The sequence below is a fragment of the Anopheles darlingi genome, chromosome X, assembly GCF_943734745.1.
Source record: "Anopheles darlingi chromosome X, idAnoDarlMG_H_01, whole genome shotgun sequence".
NCBI lineage: Eukaryota > Metazoa > Arthropoda > Insecta > Diptera > Culicidae > Anopheles > Anopheles darlingi.
This window is the reverse complement of record NC_064873.1, coordinates 10302918-10317917: the sequence shown is the minus strand read 5'-3', so window position 1 is coordinate 10317917 and position 15000 is coordinate 10302918. Positions and strand designations below refer to the sequence as shown.

The window sequence follows — 15000 nt, the reverse complement described above, 5'->3', positions numbered from 1 at the left end:
TTCTTTAAAAGGTAAAACCACAGCAACAACAGCAGCACCACAACGATGGCGTCTTCTGCATCCAAACTGCCGGAAGATTCTTCAAAGATCAGCTACTCGTATGTTACACCGAGCGGCGTATGTGTTCGCTTCCGACAGAGCTTGGCCCAGTTTAGCGATCTGTTCAGCGAGTTTAACAAATATATCGCACCAGCCTACCACCACGACCGGTGCGAACGGTCCGTCCACATGCGGCTCTACTCGATGAACAAGCGTGAGTTTGCGACCGTCTTTCTGGCATTCTTCGCATGTTTCGGCCTAGCCATCTTCATCGGGCTCGCCGGTCCACCGATTACGGTTATGACACGGATGGACGGCAGTACGTTGCTACCGAACGCTAGCGAAGGCAGTGGTGCGGCTACGGCTGCTAGTTCTAGTAGTAGCGGCGCTCCTGCCGACGGCGGCTATCTGGCGCGCGGTCCTTTCGTAATGCGCACACCGCTGATGACGACCTACTCGCAGCAGCTCTGGATTATAGCGAAGCTGACGACTGACAACACGGACGATGAAATGTTCGACAAGAAGTTCCATATCAACGTGTACATCGAGGGTCTGTCGGCCGACCACAAACCAATGCCTATACGGGGCGCTGGAGGGGGTGGTGCGCTGCAGTTACAGAATCGAACCCGCCATCTGACCTGCAGCGAGCAGGAGTGCGACGAATTTACCATCCTGCACATCGGTTTTCTCGATTACGCCCATTACATTCTGACCGTGCGGTTCTATGGGCTAGAGGCTTTCCACCAACGCTATACCATCTGCTCGGTGCAGTTCTACCTCAAATCTTATAATCCGGCCTTCACGCAGATAGAGATATGGTTTCGGTTCATATTCGTGCTGTTCACCTTCATCGTTACGTGCTGGTTTGCACATACGCTCCGCCGATACCCTCTCGCGGATTGGTCCATCGAGCAGAAGTGGCTGTCGATACTGTTACCACTGCTGCTCCTGTTCAACAGTAAGCCAAGCAACGTTAAAGAATTTTCAAAAAGCACACCTAGCTCATACCATACTTACCCATGCTAACTCTGTTTTCCAACAGATCCAATCTTTCCACTGATCTTCATGGCGAACAGCTGGTTTCCGGGCATGACTGACGCACTCATGCAAACCACCTTTCTGTGCGCTATTCTGATGTTCTGGCTGTGCGTTTACCATGGATTGCGGCAAAACGAGCGTAAGCTGCTTACGTTCTACATTCCAAAGCTCCTTGTTATTCTACCCATCTGGCTGGGTGCGATCGTACTGGGAATTTGGGAAAAGTTTGATGAGCTAAATGATCCAACGTACAGCCATTTCGACGATTACGACAACTACAATGTATGTTTTGAGGATGTCTGCACCTGGGCAGGGCGCAACGTGCCCATTCCATACGTTTTCACATCTCAACGATTGTCTTTTTTTTATCCACACAGGGTTTAAAGGTATTCGTCTCGATCGCCGGCGTTATGTATCTGCTTTATCTGGGCTTGCTGATGCTGAAGGCGTACTCAGAGTTGCGCTCGATGCCGTACTTTGGTAAGGACATAGTGGGCCAATGGTCATCCTAATTGGCATACCAGCAGCGGGATCCTACACTCACGCACTCGTTTAATTTCGCAGATATGCGTCTCAAGTTCCTCACGCTCCTAATGCTGATCGTTGTGTCATTCACACTGATCGTAACACTGCAGCATTTCGGCTTTGACACGCTGAAGGACAACTTCATAGCGCAGCTGTACACCAGCTACAAGAGTTCGGCCCAATTTATGTGCTTCTATGGATTACTTAACTTTTATCTCTACGCCATGGCTTACGGCTATTCACCCAGTGGGCCAGCCGTGCATGGTACGTATCCACCAAAAGCGATCGATCGCAAGCAAAGCAATACCACGCTTCATTTTTGTCCACAGAACCCGTAATTGCCAAGGACAACCCGACCTTCTCGATGATCAACGACTCGGACGAGGAGGTAATGTACGGTTCTGACGAGGAAAGCCGAAGACCGCTGAATTCAGCCTGCCGAAAGGGAAACGATTACGACAGTGATTAAATGTTTGGCCTCACCTTTAAATCTGTTCGTGTCCGTTGAAAGCACATCGGAGTCTACAGCGACCAAACGGTGGTGCTGTCCCCATCTCGCAGTCGCAGTGTTTAGCGGATACTTTGTTTAATAGTGAAAATCATTCTGCTAGCAACTAGGTGGTTGTATTAATACTTAAGGTTCCAAATTAAGGCTCACTGCTTCTGCCGAACCTTCTTCGGCTACAGAGCAGGAGTGTGGAGCAGTAGAGAATCCGAAACGGTGAGCGGTGACAGGTGCATTTATCTGCAACAATACACAATAAAACCAGTAAACTTCACCATTAAATAACGTGCACTACGGCCGCGAAATGAAATTAATCCACATAAATCGTGCCGAAATTCTGACCGGCACATGCTTATGGAGATTATGCTGGTGAGGCGATGTTTACCACTCTAGCCGAGGGGTACTTCAATGATCCATGTTTTGACATGATTTGAACTGTCCAACGGTGCGGTGTAAAAAGGCCGCAGCCACCATCGCTAGCGTTGCGTTCTATTCCGTCACATCTTTTTGCAGTTGTAAAACACTGGTTCGAATGGGAGCTGGCATACGGTTAAGCATCTTTCACACCGAACGCGTTCTTCAACACACCATCAGTGTTGCACTTTGTTGTGGCATCAAAGCGTTTAAATTTTGTGTGTTTATGTGAATGTGGTTTGAAAGATCAAAGAAGAGTTTCGTAAATGTTCCAAATAAATCATTAATATATCGCCCAAAGGTGTAACATAAGGGTAACATAACACCGTCGCCAACGGACGAGCGCATCCAGGGTGGCGCAGCCTGAAGCAGCAGCAGCAGCACCGTGCTGTCCCGAGAGTTTGTGCCGTGAGACTACGAGAGGCACGGAATCGTGCGTGCGTGACTGTGTGCCCTGTATTGTGCGTATCGATTTGGCAATTCTTTCCCGATCGCATAGCTCAGCGTTTTTCTGGCCTGGTTCAACTAACGCACCCCAAACCGATAGAGAGACTGTATTGTTGGGCCCCGATAGCTGTGCTCTAGAACTTGTGGCGAACGTGTGGAACGGCGGAGTTAGAAGGGGTGTGAGACTGACACGAAGCATCGAGTGGACTGCGGGGCTGCATGGCAAGGTGCTAGGTTTGGTAGTGTAACTCGACCTCCCCGGATGATACACGGGAGGGATTGTTGGCCAGCAAAGGCGAGTTCGACGCCGCAACGAGGAGCACAATCAGACCTCTCCACGCACGCACGCAAACCGCACACACACGCATACTCCTCCAGGTGAGTCTTCGCGGCTGGAGCTTTGTTGTGGCACGGAAGAGTAAGCGAACACTCGATTCGACAACGACGGCGACGACAACGACGACGGTGCCAGACTGTGGTCGCTGGATGTTGAATGGCATCGGTACTCGATTGTCCGCCTAACATCATCGTGCTATGCTTCAATAAACACGGCCAGCTAGTAACTCCGGCACCACTCCAACATTCAGCATTCAGCAATCCAATCACCATTCAAACTGACGGAACCACGAAGCGGCGTATGAGCGGTGGTCAGGCACCTCAGGTACACCACCACGACATTCTGGAACTGAATCTCTGCCCTACGGTTCCCCTCACAAGGACGGGAACGTTCCCTGTGATCCTTACCGGTTAACATCATCGATGCATCATCGTTACGGTTACCAATTGGAAGAAGATTCAGATCTGCAGTAAACAGCCGTGGTGTTGAGAACCTTGGGTCATCGCTGGTATCATCGTCGTGGTCGTTTATTCGCAAGGGTACGCTGGCACCGTCGACGCCAACCCATTAGTTACCCACGCTTCGCCGATTCCATCCGGTTCCGTTCGATCCGATCCGACTGTAGAGAGCGATAAGGGGTACCAGCGTGCGATGGCAACGGTTAATCTGAACCCGCTGAACGGTTGCCCGTCCGTACCCGGTACGGCGGTCGCCGGTACGTTCGGACAGGTACAAGGCAAGGACCAGTGGGTGAAGCTGAACGTTGGCGGAACTTGCTTCCTTACGACGAAAACCACCCTGTCCCGCGATCCCAATTCGTTTCTGTCGCGTCTCATTCAGGAGGACAGTGATCTCATCTCGGACCGGGTAAGTTGTTGCAAGTGCCAAATTCCGTCGTGCTCGACCTGCTTCTTATCGCATTTCTCATTTTCTCTCTTTCTTTGTTGTGCTGATATTGTCCTGTGTTGCAGGACGAAACCGGTGCTTATCTGATCGACCGGGATCCACGCTACTTTGCACCCGTGCTGAACTACCTGCGCCACGGTAAGCTCGTGCTCGACGACGGCCTGTCGGAGGAGGGCGTGCTGGAGGAGGCTGAATTCTACAACGTCACACACCTGATCGGGCTGCTGAAAGACAACATTGCGCGGCGCGAGCAGCAATGCCCGGCGGCAGACAAGAAGCGTGTCTACCGGGTGCTGCAGTGCCAAGAGAACGAGCTAACACAGATGGTGTCAACCATGTCGGACGGCTGGCGGTTCGAACAGCTGATCAACATTGGCACGCAGTACAACTATGGCGCGGAGGAGAACGCCGAGTTCCTGTGCGTCGTGTCGAAGGAGTGCGCCAACACACTGATCGGGCGCGAGGTCGAATCGAACGATCGCGCTAAGGTGCTACAGCAGAAGGGTTCGCGCATGTAAACGGCGGACACACGTGTGCGTGCCTAACTGGCTGAGATCCGATCATTTTCGGCTCTTAGACGCGGCACCGGTGCTGCTGGTGCCGATGGGAGCGGAGCAGAGTATCAACGCGACAACGGTCGGTTATATCGTTACGCACCTCGGAAGCACCATCGAGATATGTCTGTGTCTGTTTTTTGATTCGTTGGTTGGTTGGTTGGTAAATTGGGTCAACATTCAATTACTAGCGCAACAACTCCGAGCTCTTCAAAAGCATCATTCTATACGCACAAATCAGTAGTTGAAGGAGAGAGAGAGAGAGAGAGAAACGGAGATAGAGGAAGCGCACAGTACGACGAACTGGCGGTAGTCGGTGAGAAATGATAGGTAGCTTCAGCAGAAACAAAAGACAGAGATTGCGAGAAGTTTGTGTTGTTAAGAAACGCGATAAATGGAGAAACTACAACATATTGCAATCTGAGATCCCTAATCTCTCATTAGAAGACGAAAAAAGACGTAGAACACGCAGAGTAAAGACGGTCGCATAAGACCAAGAACATTTAAAGAGAGAGAAAAGGAGAGAAAGAGAGAGAGAGAGAGAGAGAGAGAGAGAGAGAGAGCGAGAGAAAGAAATTGTTTTTAACCGCTAGCAAAATGACTTAAGATGTAGCAAGCGATATGTTGTTTAAGGACTAGATAGGAGGGGAAAGGGAGGGGCTGGGTGGAGTATGGTTGGTTGCAAGAACAGAAGCACAACACATTTGGTCAGGCTAATTTCCGCTAATTACACTTCTACAATCGAGCAAGGCAGTCGCAGAAACCGATCAGTATACTGGCTTAGCCGAACTGATGAGGAATAATGTGCCCTGTACTTAGTGCAACCGTGATTGGCGTTGACCATTTGCTAAAAAGAATCGCTGTCCCCGCTTGATGTGCTGATTTACTGTTAAGCAAAAGACACGGAAAGCCTCTAGAGGGCAGGTTAATTTATCGTTCGGGGCAAACGCGGCAATCCACGGCGGCCCTTGGAAACAAAACTCCTCAGATACGGAAGCAGAATGCAAGCTACGTCAGAAGATAGAGTTGAACGACAGTGCACAGTGCCTGTCGATGAGAGGAATATATTCACTCCCGACTGATCACTAGCATATATTGTGTCGCAGCATCAGCAGCACCACCACCACCACTGCATTGCGGCGTCGACGAGCAAATCTTGTACATACGACGATCGGCACACCATCACCCCACTCTGCACCCAACTGTTCGGAGGGGGAAAACGAGTGGATATAGTCATCCCACTCCTCACAGACCCCTCCCCCCCCCCCGCCCTCCCTCTTTCTCTCTTCGAAGGACGAATCACGCACAAACGCACAACTTACCGCGGAATACAACGGAAGCAATACTCTTCGACGGTTGCGGCGGTGGCGGCCGCTCTTCCTCCACCCCCTCCCCCCTCCGCAAAACTCCGCGTCATCGGCAAGACATTAGACTGCAATGATACCGTCACCCACTTCCGTTCCTTTTATGTTCGAAACACAAGCATGAGGCAAACAAGACGCAAAAGCGGTGAAAGAACACAAGTGGAAAGCGGTATTTGGAGCGCGAGGTTGGCCAGTACCTTTTCCCTATTCCACTCCACTGCCCCATTTCTCTTCCCTCCTTCGCGCTCCCCCCACCCCCCTCCCTCTCCATTATTCAACATCATAACTGGTAAAAACCGGGCACCATCATCCGCCGCCGATCGGTTTGTCGCGGCGACTGAAAAGAAGACGAAGAACCGCGTAACATAAAAAGAGAAACACACACACACACACACACATAGACATGTGCGCTCTCGCGATGTTTGGAGCATGAGATATATAGAGAGAAATAAAGATAAGTAACACGTTTGTGGTATAGTTTCGGTTTTTCTTTTATGGTTACCGATGGGAAGGCAAGGGACGACGAGGGTAGCGACAACGCGGCAGACAGGCAGACGGCAAGACGCGCCGCAGGCTCACCTTTGTACTGTTAGAGTAAATTCCTTTTATAACCTATACCAGGCGTAAAAAAGCGGTGTGTGCGTGTGTACCAGAGAGATGGTGACGACAATGCAGTGGGAGATGTCCTTAGAAGCGATCGTTTCGCAGATCGTACCGCGGCGGCAGAAACTCGTCGGCCGGCTCCTGGTACTGGCTACGCGCACTGTCCTCCTTCGGCGGCAGATAGTCGATATCCGGTTCCTGCGGTGGCAGATACTCGTTGCTGGGCGGTAGGTAGGAGTTGTCCGGCTTATCGTAATGGTATCCATCGAACTCGGGCGGTGGCGGCGTCGTCGTCGTCGTCGTGGTCGTAGTCGTTCTCCTCGTCGTCGTCGACCGTGGCGTGGTCGAGCGGGTCGTGAACGGAACGAAGGGACGCTGCGTTGGTGCCGGTGCTTGGTTCAAACTGCAGCGAATAAGCGAACGAGGGGAAGGCGTTAGACGTTAGGTTCATTTTACGTTAGGTTGCGTTGCGTTGCGGGCCGTCAGCCCTTCGCGACTCACTCCGGTATCTCCAGGTCGAGCTCGGTGATCGGATGGTAGCCGAACTCGTCGGCCGTGTAACGCACCCGGTACCGCTTCCCGTTCGCCCCGGTGTACGTGTACGAGCCCATCACGACGAACGTCTTGGAGTCGTTGCGCAGCTTGCCGATCTGCTCGATCTCGATGCCATTCTCTGTCTCCACGCTGGTAGTTTTGACCAATAAAACAATGTCGATGAGTGCTTCACATGCGCGCGTGTGTGTGCGCGTGCGTGCGCGAGGTACGAGGATACTTACGCGTACTTGAACTTGCCCTTGCCCTGGTTGCTGACCTGTGCCATCAGGATCGACGCCTTCATAACGTTGCCGGTGAACTTGGTCGGATCCTTCGTGTCCTCGACCGGAAAGGTGAACTCGTCCTCCGAGAACAGATCATCGTTCCGGCTCTTGGCCGGTATCTTGATGCGGGCGGCCTCCGCCACCATCGCTACCACCAGACACCATAGCACTACCTAGTAGTATAGAACAGCAGTTAGTAGACGCGCGTTATCAGTGGTCTCACTTTCGATTCCTCCGATCAGCTTGCTTCACACTTGCTCGGGAAGCTGACAGCTCAATCGCAGGTATCACCGAGACCCCCCGAGTGTGGTCTCGGTGGTCGATGACATCAATCACCGATCCGAACCTCAAAAGGTCCCCACACACCCCCTCCACCCCTCTTCCCAAAGGCAGGTTCGTGATCATCATTAGGAAGACATTTGAAGCCACTCATCGGCCACGAAAGCATGAAGCGAACGCACAGAACGCGAAGATTTGATGATTGGCGACCGGTCCCGGGGGTCGCGGCCGGGGGACTGTTTAGCATTATGCAAATCCGTACCGGAGCACTAGCAGAAGGAAGAACAGGTGGTGGTGGTGGTGTTGGTGGTGGAGATGCTTCAACAGACGCGACACGTTCTCATCGCGACCGAATTTTAATGATGCGACTCCCCCCCCCCCTCCCCCCTCTCTCCCACGGTTTCCTCATGCTTGGGCTGTGTGATTTTAAGTCCCGGCCGCCCGGCACCGCCTTTTAGCGAGCCAGTTCGGTGCGCGCGGGCGCGTTGGCGCGCGAGATGTGAACATTCGGTTTTATGATTATTATAAATTTACCCCGCTAACCACCTGCCCTGTTCTACAACATCACCACCTCCACCTCCACCACCACCACCACCTCTCTAGCTGACAGCTTCTCGCTCTCCACGAGTGGCGTGTTTTGTTGTTTTCGCGTGACGCTGATAAGCGATGGCTAATTCGATTCGGAAGGTGTTTCGGAAGCCTCCGGCTCCGGCTCCCCAAGGACGGCTAATTGGCTCAAATCTCCGCACGCCGAGTTCCGTAGTTCGAGTTTCTGCGCGAGCAACACCTGCGCACGCTGCTCAAGTAGCGGGAGGTCGGTGTGTAAACAATCCGGGCGTGGGAGGGGTAGACGGGCAGTGGGAAGGAGGAGCTGCCGATCGCAGACTGAACAAACAGGAACAGCGGTACCACCACCTGCTAGTAGTTCTAAGGCACTCCTCGCACCGCTGTTCTAGGCGCTCAGCAAACATGCGCCGACCCGGACCGGACCCGGAATTGGGTGCCGCACGTCACCGCACAAGTCCGCCCGTCTTCAAACGAGGGATGCGTGGGCGTGAGCGTGTCCCACGTCCGCTACCCGCTTCGCGCATCTCGCCACCTGATCGGCGGGCCGCCTTGACGATTGACCCAACGTTTGGCTGGTGCTCTCCAGCAAGCAGGGAATTCCCCGGGATTGGGGTCCCTGGTGGCATGGCCCCAGCTTCTTGTAGGATGCTATCTCCCCGGTAAGGCACGCAGCTCTTCTTCTTCTTCTTCTTCTTCTTCTTCTTCTTCTTCTTCTTCTTCAATGAGGATTTACCCCAGTACGGCTATTGAATCCAGCTTCCTGGGCCTTCGCAAGCTAGCCTGGAGATATAGACCTCTGCTATTTTAAGAGACCGGCTACTATGGCCACATGTCCCAATTTTCTGTGTAGGCACGCAGCTCTGCAAATCTGTGGTTGACTGATGGCAGGGATGGGGGAAGGATGTTTCCTTCTTCTGGTCTCCTTCCTTGGGAAAACATGGGAAAACTTACTTGTTGCATCCTGTTGTTGTTGTTGTTTTTTTGTCTACTTTGGCGCAATAGTATCAGTACTACTACTACACTTTACACAGACACAACCGACACACCGAAACACACGCGCGCGCACACACACACACACGCCTGGAATCTGAGTTAAGGGGTAATGATCTGTAGCCCGGTTTTGGTTTTTTTTGTTTTTTTTTTTGGTAACCGGCAGTCGACTCTTCACGCCGACCGGTCATGCGCAGGTGGCGGGCAGCGAAGGTTGGTTCCGTTGGTTCTGTGGTGTGGTGTCAGATGTGGTAAGGATCGGCTCCGGCATTAAACTAAACCAGACCGAACGGACGGATAAGCACTTTATAGGCGGCGAATCGACCAGCACCCCGGCAGCACACCCGGGGCCATGCATGGTGCTGGGTGCGAGAGCGAGCAAGAGTGAGCAAGCAAGCAAGCAAGCTGCCACCACCGAGCCACGACCACGACCACGGGGCAGCGAAAGCGGGAAACCAGAAGACGTAGAAGAGGGTGAGAGCAGAAGAAGAAGAGGATGAAGAAGATGAAACGACCGACGAGCGGGGCGGTCGGTCGGAGGATTCGAGATTGCAAATCTCTTAGCCTTAGCCTTAGCTTGGACTTCCTTGTCCGTGGTCCGAAACGAGGAAAGGGAGGGGTTGATGGGTGCCCATCCATTTTTAGGGGATATTTGGGAGGGGTGTTGGTGGTGGTAAGGATCTAGAAGATAATGGTCTAGAACGCCCAGTAGGGACAGCCAAGCACACCTGCACCCGTACGCGCTCTCCGAGCCCTCCACTCGAGTCGACTCGAGGTTCCTCTCCTGGAGGGCAGAGCAACGGGGGTGGCGATGATATGGGGAAGCGGGGTGAGATCTCTGAACGATAATGAACGCCACAGACGGGTGTGTGTGATCGCTTCCGCCTCATCACTCGGCGCTCGCCCGAATTGTCACCCCGAAATTAGTTACCGCTCTGAGGGGTTGGACTGAAGGGTGGAAGGGGGGGGGGGGTGCGGAGGGGAGGGGGGATCGTGGATGAGCCACGACGACGGAGATGAGATGATTCGCCGTGAACGTGAACCCCGGGTTTGCCGCGACGACACGCGTCTTGAACGCTGAACTTGAACTTCGCCTTCTCCCCACCCTTCCCTTTCATCACCAACCACCCCGTAAAGGCGGAACTGTAGCACCGGTTTTTTTGTCTTTTCTTTGTCGACTTGGGCTGCGCGGGGTGGCGGCACCTCAGCACCCCACTCCTCTCCTCCACTGATCCAGAAGCTGCTGCGCGGCATAATTTGATTTGTTGAATAAAAAAAAGGCACCACAAACCAGAAGGGATGGAACCCGGGGGGGGGGGGGGGGGGGGGTTGAAGTGGCTTTGGAAGGGAGGAGAAGGGTGTGGTGAAAGATTTACGACCCCCTTCCCCTTCCCCTTCCCTGGTCGCGCGCTCCTGCGAAAACGAAACGAGGTGCCAGCCAAAAGTCCGGAATCCCCGGGATCAGGTCCATCAACTTCCATAAGTCCAGAAGCCCGAGAGTCGAGTCCGCTCGAGTCCGAGAGAAGGTCCTCTGGGTAGACACTCCTAGTTGCACACTACCAGCAACGCTCGTTTCCCCGGGTGTCACCGCCTACGTCACGCCACGACTACGTCAATTGTGGAGCTCCGACATAGACAGGACGCAAAGGCCGCCGGGATCCCACCCGGGCGGCACCTCAGGCACCTCAGACGCCTCAGGAAGGCGCTCAGCTGGCGTCGGTCGTCGTTCAAACAGCTGAGCTCCCCGATCATCGATGATGCTGTTGTTGCGGGTGGCACGATTCTAGTTCTTCTCTTCCACTACCATCGCCTTCTACCCTTTCCCCCCACCCCCACCCCCCTGGCGAACTCTGTCCTTTCCCTTCGACCGGGAGAACGGGTTTTTTCGGCCAGATTGGCGATTGTTGGTCCCGAGTCCCGGGGTAGCTGAACCCGTGCGCTCATCACCCCCATCACTTTATTTTCCCCATTTTGACTTTATTTGTCCAACCAATTTGGGGTGTGTGTGTCGGTGTGTGTGTATGTGCGTGTGTGTGTGTGTGGTTGAGTGGATGAGTATACAGCAACAGCAACAACACCAGCAACCAAAAAGTGAACGAAAGCAACGAAAAACAAAAAAAAGCACCAAACCTGTTACGCGGGTAATTTATGTGCCTGCATGGTCCAGAACCACGGCGGCGGTGTCCGGCGGTGATCTGATCCTCCTGCGTTTCCCTGCATTCCTGCCCCCCCCCCCCCTCTTCCTTCTCCTTCTTCTGCTCTCCTGCTTGGCAGCGAAAGTAACCGCTGTGCACACCTGGCACACCGGAACGTAGAGAATGCCTTGCTGCTGCTGCTGTTGGTGGTCCCGTAGGAGCGCGAAAGCGGAAAAACGCACAGTGAAGTGAAGGTCAAGATGAAGTTCGAGGATGGCAGAGCAGAGCAGAGAGAGATCTTCTCGAAATTCTCGTCATCCAAAACCGCCAGCATCTGGCGTGATCGCGTTAAACTTGATCGTGCGTGACATTTAGCCGAGAGCGATCGTTAGATGAGCCATTTCGTTGATGTGCTGCTGTTGCTGCTGCTGCTGCTGCTGGCCCCTTACTTCTCTTACCCCTCCTCTCCTCCTCTCGTTTTGTTTAGGCTTTTTTGTTAATTTTATTTTCGGGGCCTCTTATCGTCGCCTTTTATGATTCTTGTTTTGCCGCCACCAGCCCGGGGCTGGGGATTGGCGAGATTGGATTTCCAATTTTCGATTTCATCACACAGGCGCACAGCGTGCGTTGGTGGGTGGGCGCTGCGCATGCAGCATCGTCGTCGTCGTCGTCGTCGTCGTCGTCGCCTCCGATCGATCGGCGCGCTACCCTGACCGCTGACCCGTGTGACAGCCCCTCCACCCCGGGTTTTCGTAATCGCGCGTCACAGCGTGATCGAGCGGCGATGGCGGTGGCGGCGGCCGCGCTCCGCTTATAGCCGATAAATCGATCGATCGATCGGCGCAAGGCAGCATCAGAACCGGACAGCTCAGGGCCATACCACCGAAACGTGGTGGTCGTCGACGCGCTTTTGTTATCCGACACCCGAGAGCAACGCCATTGTTGCTCCTGCTGCTGCTGCTGCTGCTGCTGCTGTTGCTGATGATGATGAAGATGATGATGAAGATGAGGCGCGCGCGCGCACACACTCAAGTGTCTCGTGGTCGCTGGATAAGGGCGCTACGACAATCTGACAGCTCACGGCCTTGCCTCGTGCAGATGCGGCAGATGGGTCGGAGAAGCGCCGATGCCGGCGGACAGGGGAGTAATGCAGTTTTGACATTCCGGTCGGATCCGTCCGGATCCGGTTCCTCAAACGGCAAACGACGGCCATGAAACGAGTGCCGCAATCCCATTGGACCACTTTCGAGGGGTACGAAGCTCACGTAGCTACTACGATAGCAAAGCACCCCTAGTTCACATCGTGCGTGTGTGTGTGTGTATGTGTGTGTTTGCGTTCTTAAAGCGAGAACGAGAGTTTCAACGACAAAAACAGCGGTCCATAAATCTGTCACCGCTTAAGAGCTTTTCTCTTCTCCGTCTCTTCCGCGCAGACTTCCTTCGTTTGCTAATTTTGTTTTCATCGCGACGCGACAGGATAGGACATGTTGCGGGCCCCGGATCGACCCCAGTTTGTCTGCACCTTCGCGCTAAAGCTCCAGCGCTCGATTTATGGGGGAGCATGAGCAGCAGCTAATGCTCGGCATTCGGCCTGGCCACCGGGCTATCAATTGAGAAGCATCGCTTCTTCCACCCGGCCCCGGTCCCGGGGAGGTCAGGTGCGAAGGTGTCAGGTGCCGCATCCAATGCGCTGTACGCTCAGCAACTCAGCTCAGCCACCATTTAATGGATCGTGAAAGCGTGGAATGCTTTTGCTCGCATCCATAATCCGCACGTTGGGTTACTTAACCACACCAGCGAGATTCGCCATAAGCAACAGCATCTGAATATCCTGCTGAGTAGCTGAGGTCAGAAGGTATCAGATCAGCAGGATCGCTATTGCAGCCGTAGTTCAGTATACAGCGTCTATTTGTGTGTGAGTAGAATTTGTGTCAAAATTGGTTTGTCCAATGTTCCTTGTGGTTTACGAAACGAAAAACGCTAGAAATGAGATCCATATTTTGAGGACTAAGCGTCGCTTAGTAAATTTGAAATTGAAATTACATTGCTCCATCAAAACCAAAAGTCGAAAACCGATAAAGGTCGAACTACAAATGCGCTACTCCAAACGACTTCAAGAGTTGATATACATCAAAAGAAAATTATGCTGCCCAGGTGTGGTTTCAAGGGAAATTTAAGAGAGACTTTCGATGTACCCACCATATAGCGCTGGCCTTGCACTCTCAGACTGCCATTTGTTTCGATTTTTGCAAAACTCCGTAGGCGCTGTAGCTCGCGAGGAAAGGAAGGTTCGCTTCGGTCGCTATGACTTTGTTGTTTGTTTCTCTTTATTTAAATACCTTTCTTTTTTTTATAGTGGGATCATATAGTTAACATGATTTTGTTCCTCGTCCTCATCGTCGTCATCGTCTACACCACACACAATTTCGCTCGTCAGTACTCCACATACCCCACCTCCCTCTTTCCCTCATTCTTTCTCGCTCGCTCTCTCTCTCTCTCTTTCTTTCGCTTTCTCTCTCTCTCTCTCTCTCTCTCTCTCTCTCTCTCTCTCCTTTGGGCCATACCAAAAATTATCTGCACGATTCCATAGAAAATAGACTATTAATGACTGCCTCTAAAGCACTCCGGTGCCGCACATCCCAAAGGCCCCGCCGCCCTCGCCCTCGTCGTTCATCGGGATGTGGAACTGAAGAAGCGGCCATTACTGACAGGAGCGCTAGGAAACAATTCGCAGCAACGCACCGGTCCGGCATTCAAGCGTTCCACACACCGGTTACGGAACGGAACGTTGCGTGCGTTGCGGCTCGTCTCTATATGATCTCCACTACCACACTCAAGCAAAATACAAATATTTATGATGTATTTAGCTTGAGTGTGATAGTGTAAACCCTATAGAGACGAGCCGCATCGCACGCAACGTTCCGTTCCGCAACCGCTGTGTAATACGCTTCAGCATCGCTGCCGCACGAACGACGACGACGACGATGACGGTGGTGCAGGGGCGTGCGGCGTGCGGCAGAGCACGCACCACCAACCAGACCCAGTCAGCGGGTGAGATACAATAGCTTGGCCTGATTTCGAAGCCCCGTTTGGGTTGCCGCGGTGCGGAGGTCTGGAGGATGTGTGTTCTGCGGTGCAATGCACCTACTAAGACAACGGACGTTCCCTTCCACGACTGCCACACGTCTGGCTCGTTCGCGTGGGAATCTCTGGTGCACTCTGATGCACTGATGCGATGATCTGTGGGAATAACACCGTCGGTCTTCAAGCAGTATGCTGCGGCACAGCGAATGCAGCAGCCACACACCACCTTTCGGAGTCGCGGAGCGTGTGTATACCATTCACCGCGTAAGGACTATCGGAGGACCAGTACCAGACCCCTTTGCCTGTTGGTTTGTAAATGTAACGCTCCCTTCTGTTCTGTTGCTAAATGTGTTCTCCCTTTTGCTCCTTCTTTCTCTCTTTCGCTCAACACGTAG

The 15000-nt window shown here is 53.1% G+C and overlaps 5 protein-coding genes across 7 annotated transcripts in view; 3 read left to right on the top strand and 2 right to left on the bottom strand.

Annotated features, from left to right (window-relative positions):
* The window catches only part of LOC125960120 (transmembrane protein 181), a 2130-nt gene extending 59 nt beyond the window's left edge, over positions 1-2071 (top strand). Inside the window, exons 1-5 of the mRNA XM_049693361.1 lie at positions 1-997; positions 1082-1359; positions 1455-1557; positions 1642-1866; positions 1932-2071. The exon at positions 1-997 is cut by the window's left edge and continues 59 nt beyond it. Of these exons, the coding sequence (XP_049549318.1) occupies positions 46-997; positions 1082-1359; positions 1455-1557; positions 1642-1866; positions 1932-2071 (1698 nt within the window). The 5' untranslated portion in view covers positions 1-45. The remainder of the gene's footprint in view (positions 998-1081; positions 1360-1454; positions 1558-1641; positions 1867-1931) is intronic.
* Positions 2072-2701: 630 nt separating this feature from the next.
* On the top strand, positions 2702-6636 carry LOC125949070 (BTB/POZ domain-containing protein KCTD5). 2 transcript variants are annotated; one of them, XM_049675884.1, is made up of 3 exons: positions 2702-3346; positions 3556-4172; positions 4277-6636. In XM_049675884.1, the coding sequence occupies exons 2-3, from the start codon at positions 3957-3959 to the stop codon at positions 4727-4729; spliced, it is 669 nt and encodes a 222-aa protein (XP_049531841.1). In that variant the 5' UTR covers positions 2702-3346; positions 3556-3956; the 3' UTR covers positions 4730-6636. The 2 variants fall into 2 exon arrangements, with proteins under 2 accessions (XP_049531841.1, XP_049531750.1); XM_049675793.1 differs by having other exon boundaries at positions 2702-4172.
* LOC125948995 (uncharacterized) lies at positions 6616-7711 on the bottom strand. Its single transcript, XM_049675675.1, has 3 exons — positions 7509-7711; positions 7234-7416; positions 6616-7135 (listed from the first exon to the last, which is right to left on the bottom strand). Exons 1-3 carry the CDS (start codon positions 7694-7696, stop codon positions 6817-6819), a joined length of 690 nt encoding a protein of 229 aa, XP_049531632.1. The 5' UTR covers positions 7697-7711; the 3' UTR covers positions 6616-6816.
* A 6119-nt stretch (positions 7712-13830) lies between these two features.
* LOC125959683 (AF4/FMR2 family member lilli) overlaps positions 13831-15000 on the bottom strand; it is a 43509-nt gene continuing 42339 nt past the window's right edge. For both annotated transcript variants that reach the window (XM_049692578.1, XM_049692661.1), the window contains one exon: positions 13831-15000. This exon is cut by the window's right edge. The gene's annotated coding sequence lies outside the window, so the exon portion shown is untranslated.
* LOC125949440 (cytochrome P450 4d2-like) overlaps positions 13896-15000 on the top strand; it is a 10811-nt gene continuing 9706 nt past the window's right edge. The window contains exon 1 of the mRNA XM_049676484.1: positions 13896-13957. Within this exon, the coding sequence (XP_049532441.1) occupies positions 13896-13957 (62 nt within the window). The remainder of the gene's footprint in view (positions 13958-15000) is intronic.

Excerpts from the sequence above, each read along its gene's own strand:
- LOC125949070 (XM_049675884.1), top strand. The coding sequence starts at position 3,957 with ATGGCAACGGTTAATCTGAACCCGCTGAACGGTTGCCCGTCCGTACCC. Across the intron at positions 4,173-4,276 it reads GTGATCTCATCTCGGACCGG|GACGAAACCGGTGCTTATCT; the intron begins GTAAGTTGTTGC and ends CCTGTGTTGCAG.
- LOC125948995 (XM_049675675.1), bottom strand. The coding sequence starts at position 7,696 with ATGGTGGCGGAGGCCGCCCGCATCAAGATACCGGCCAAGAGCCGGAAC. Across the intron at positions 7,417-7,508 it reads AAGGGCAAGTTCAAGTACGC|CGTGGAGACAGAGAATGGCA; the intron begins GTAAGTATCCTC and ends CAAAACTACCAG. Across the intron at positions 7,136-7,233 it reads CTCGACCTGGAGATACCGGA|TTTGAACCAAGCACCGGCAC; the intron begins GTGAGTCGCGAA and ends TATTCGCTGCAG.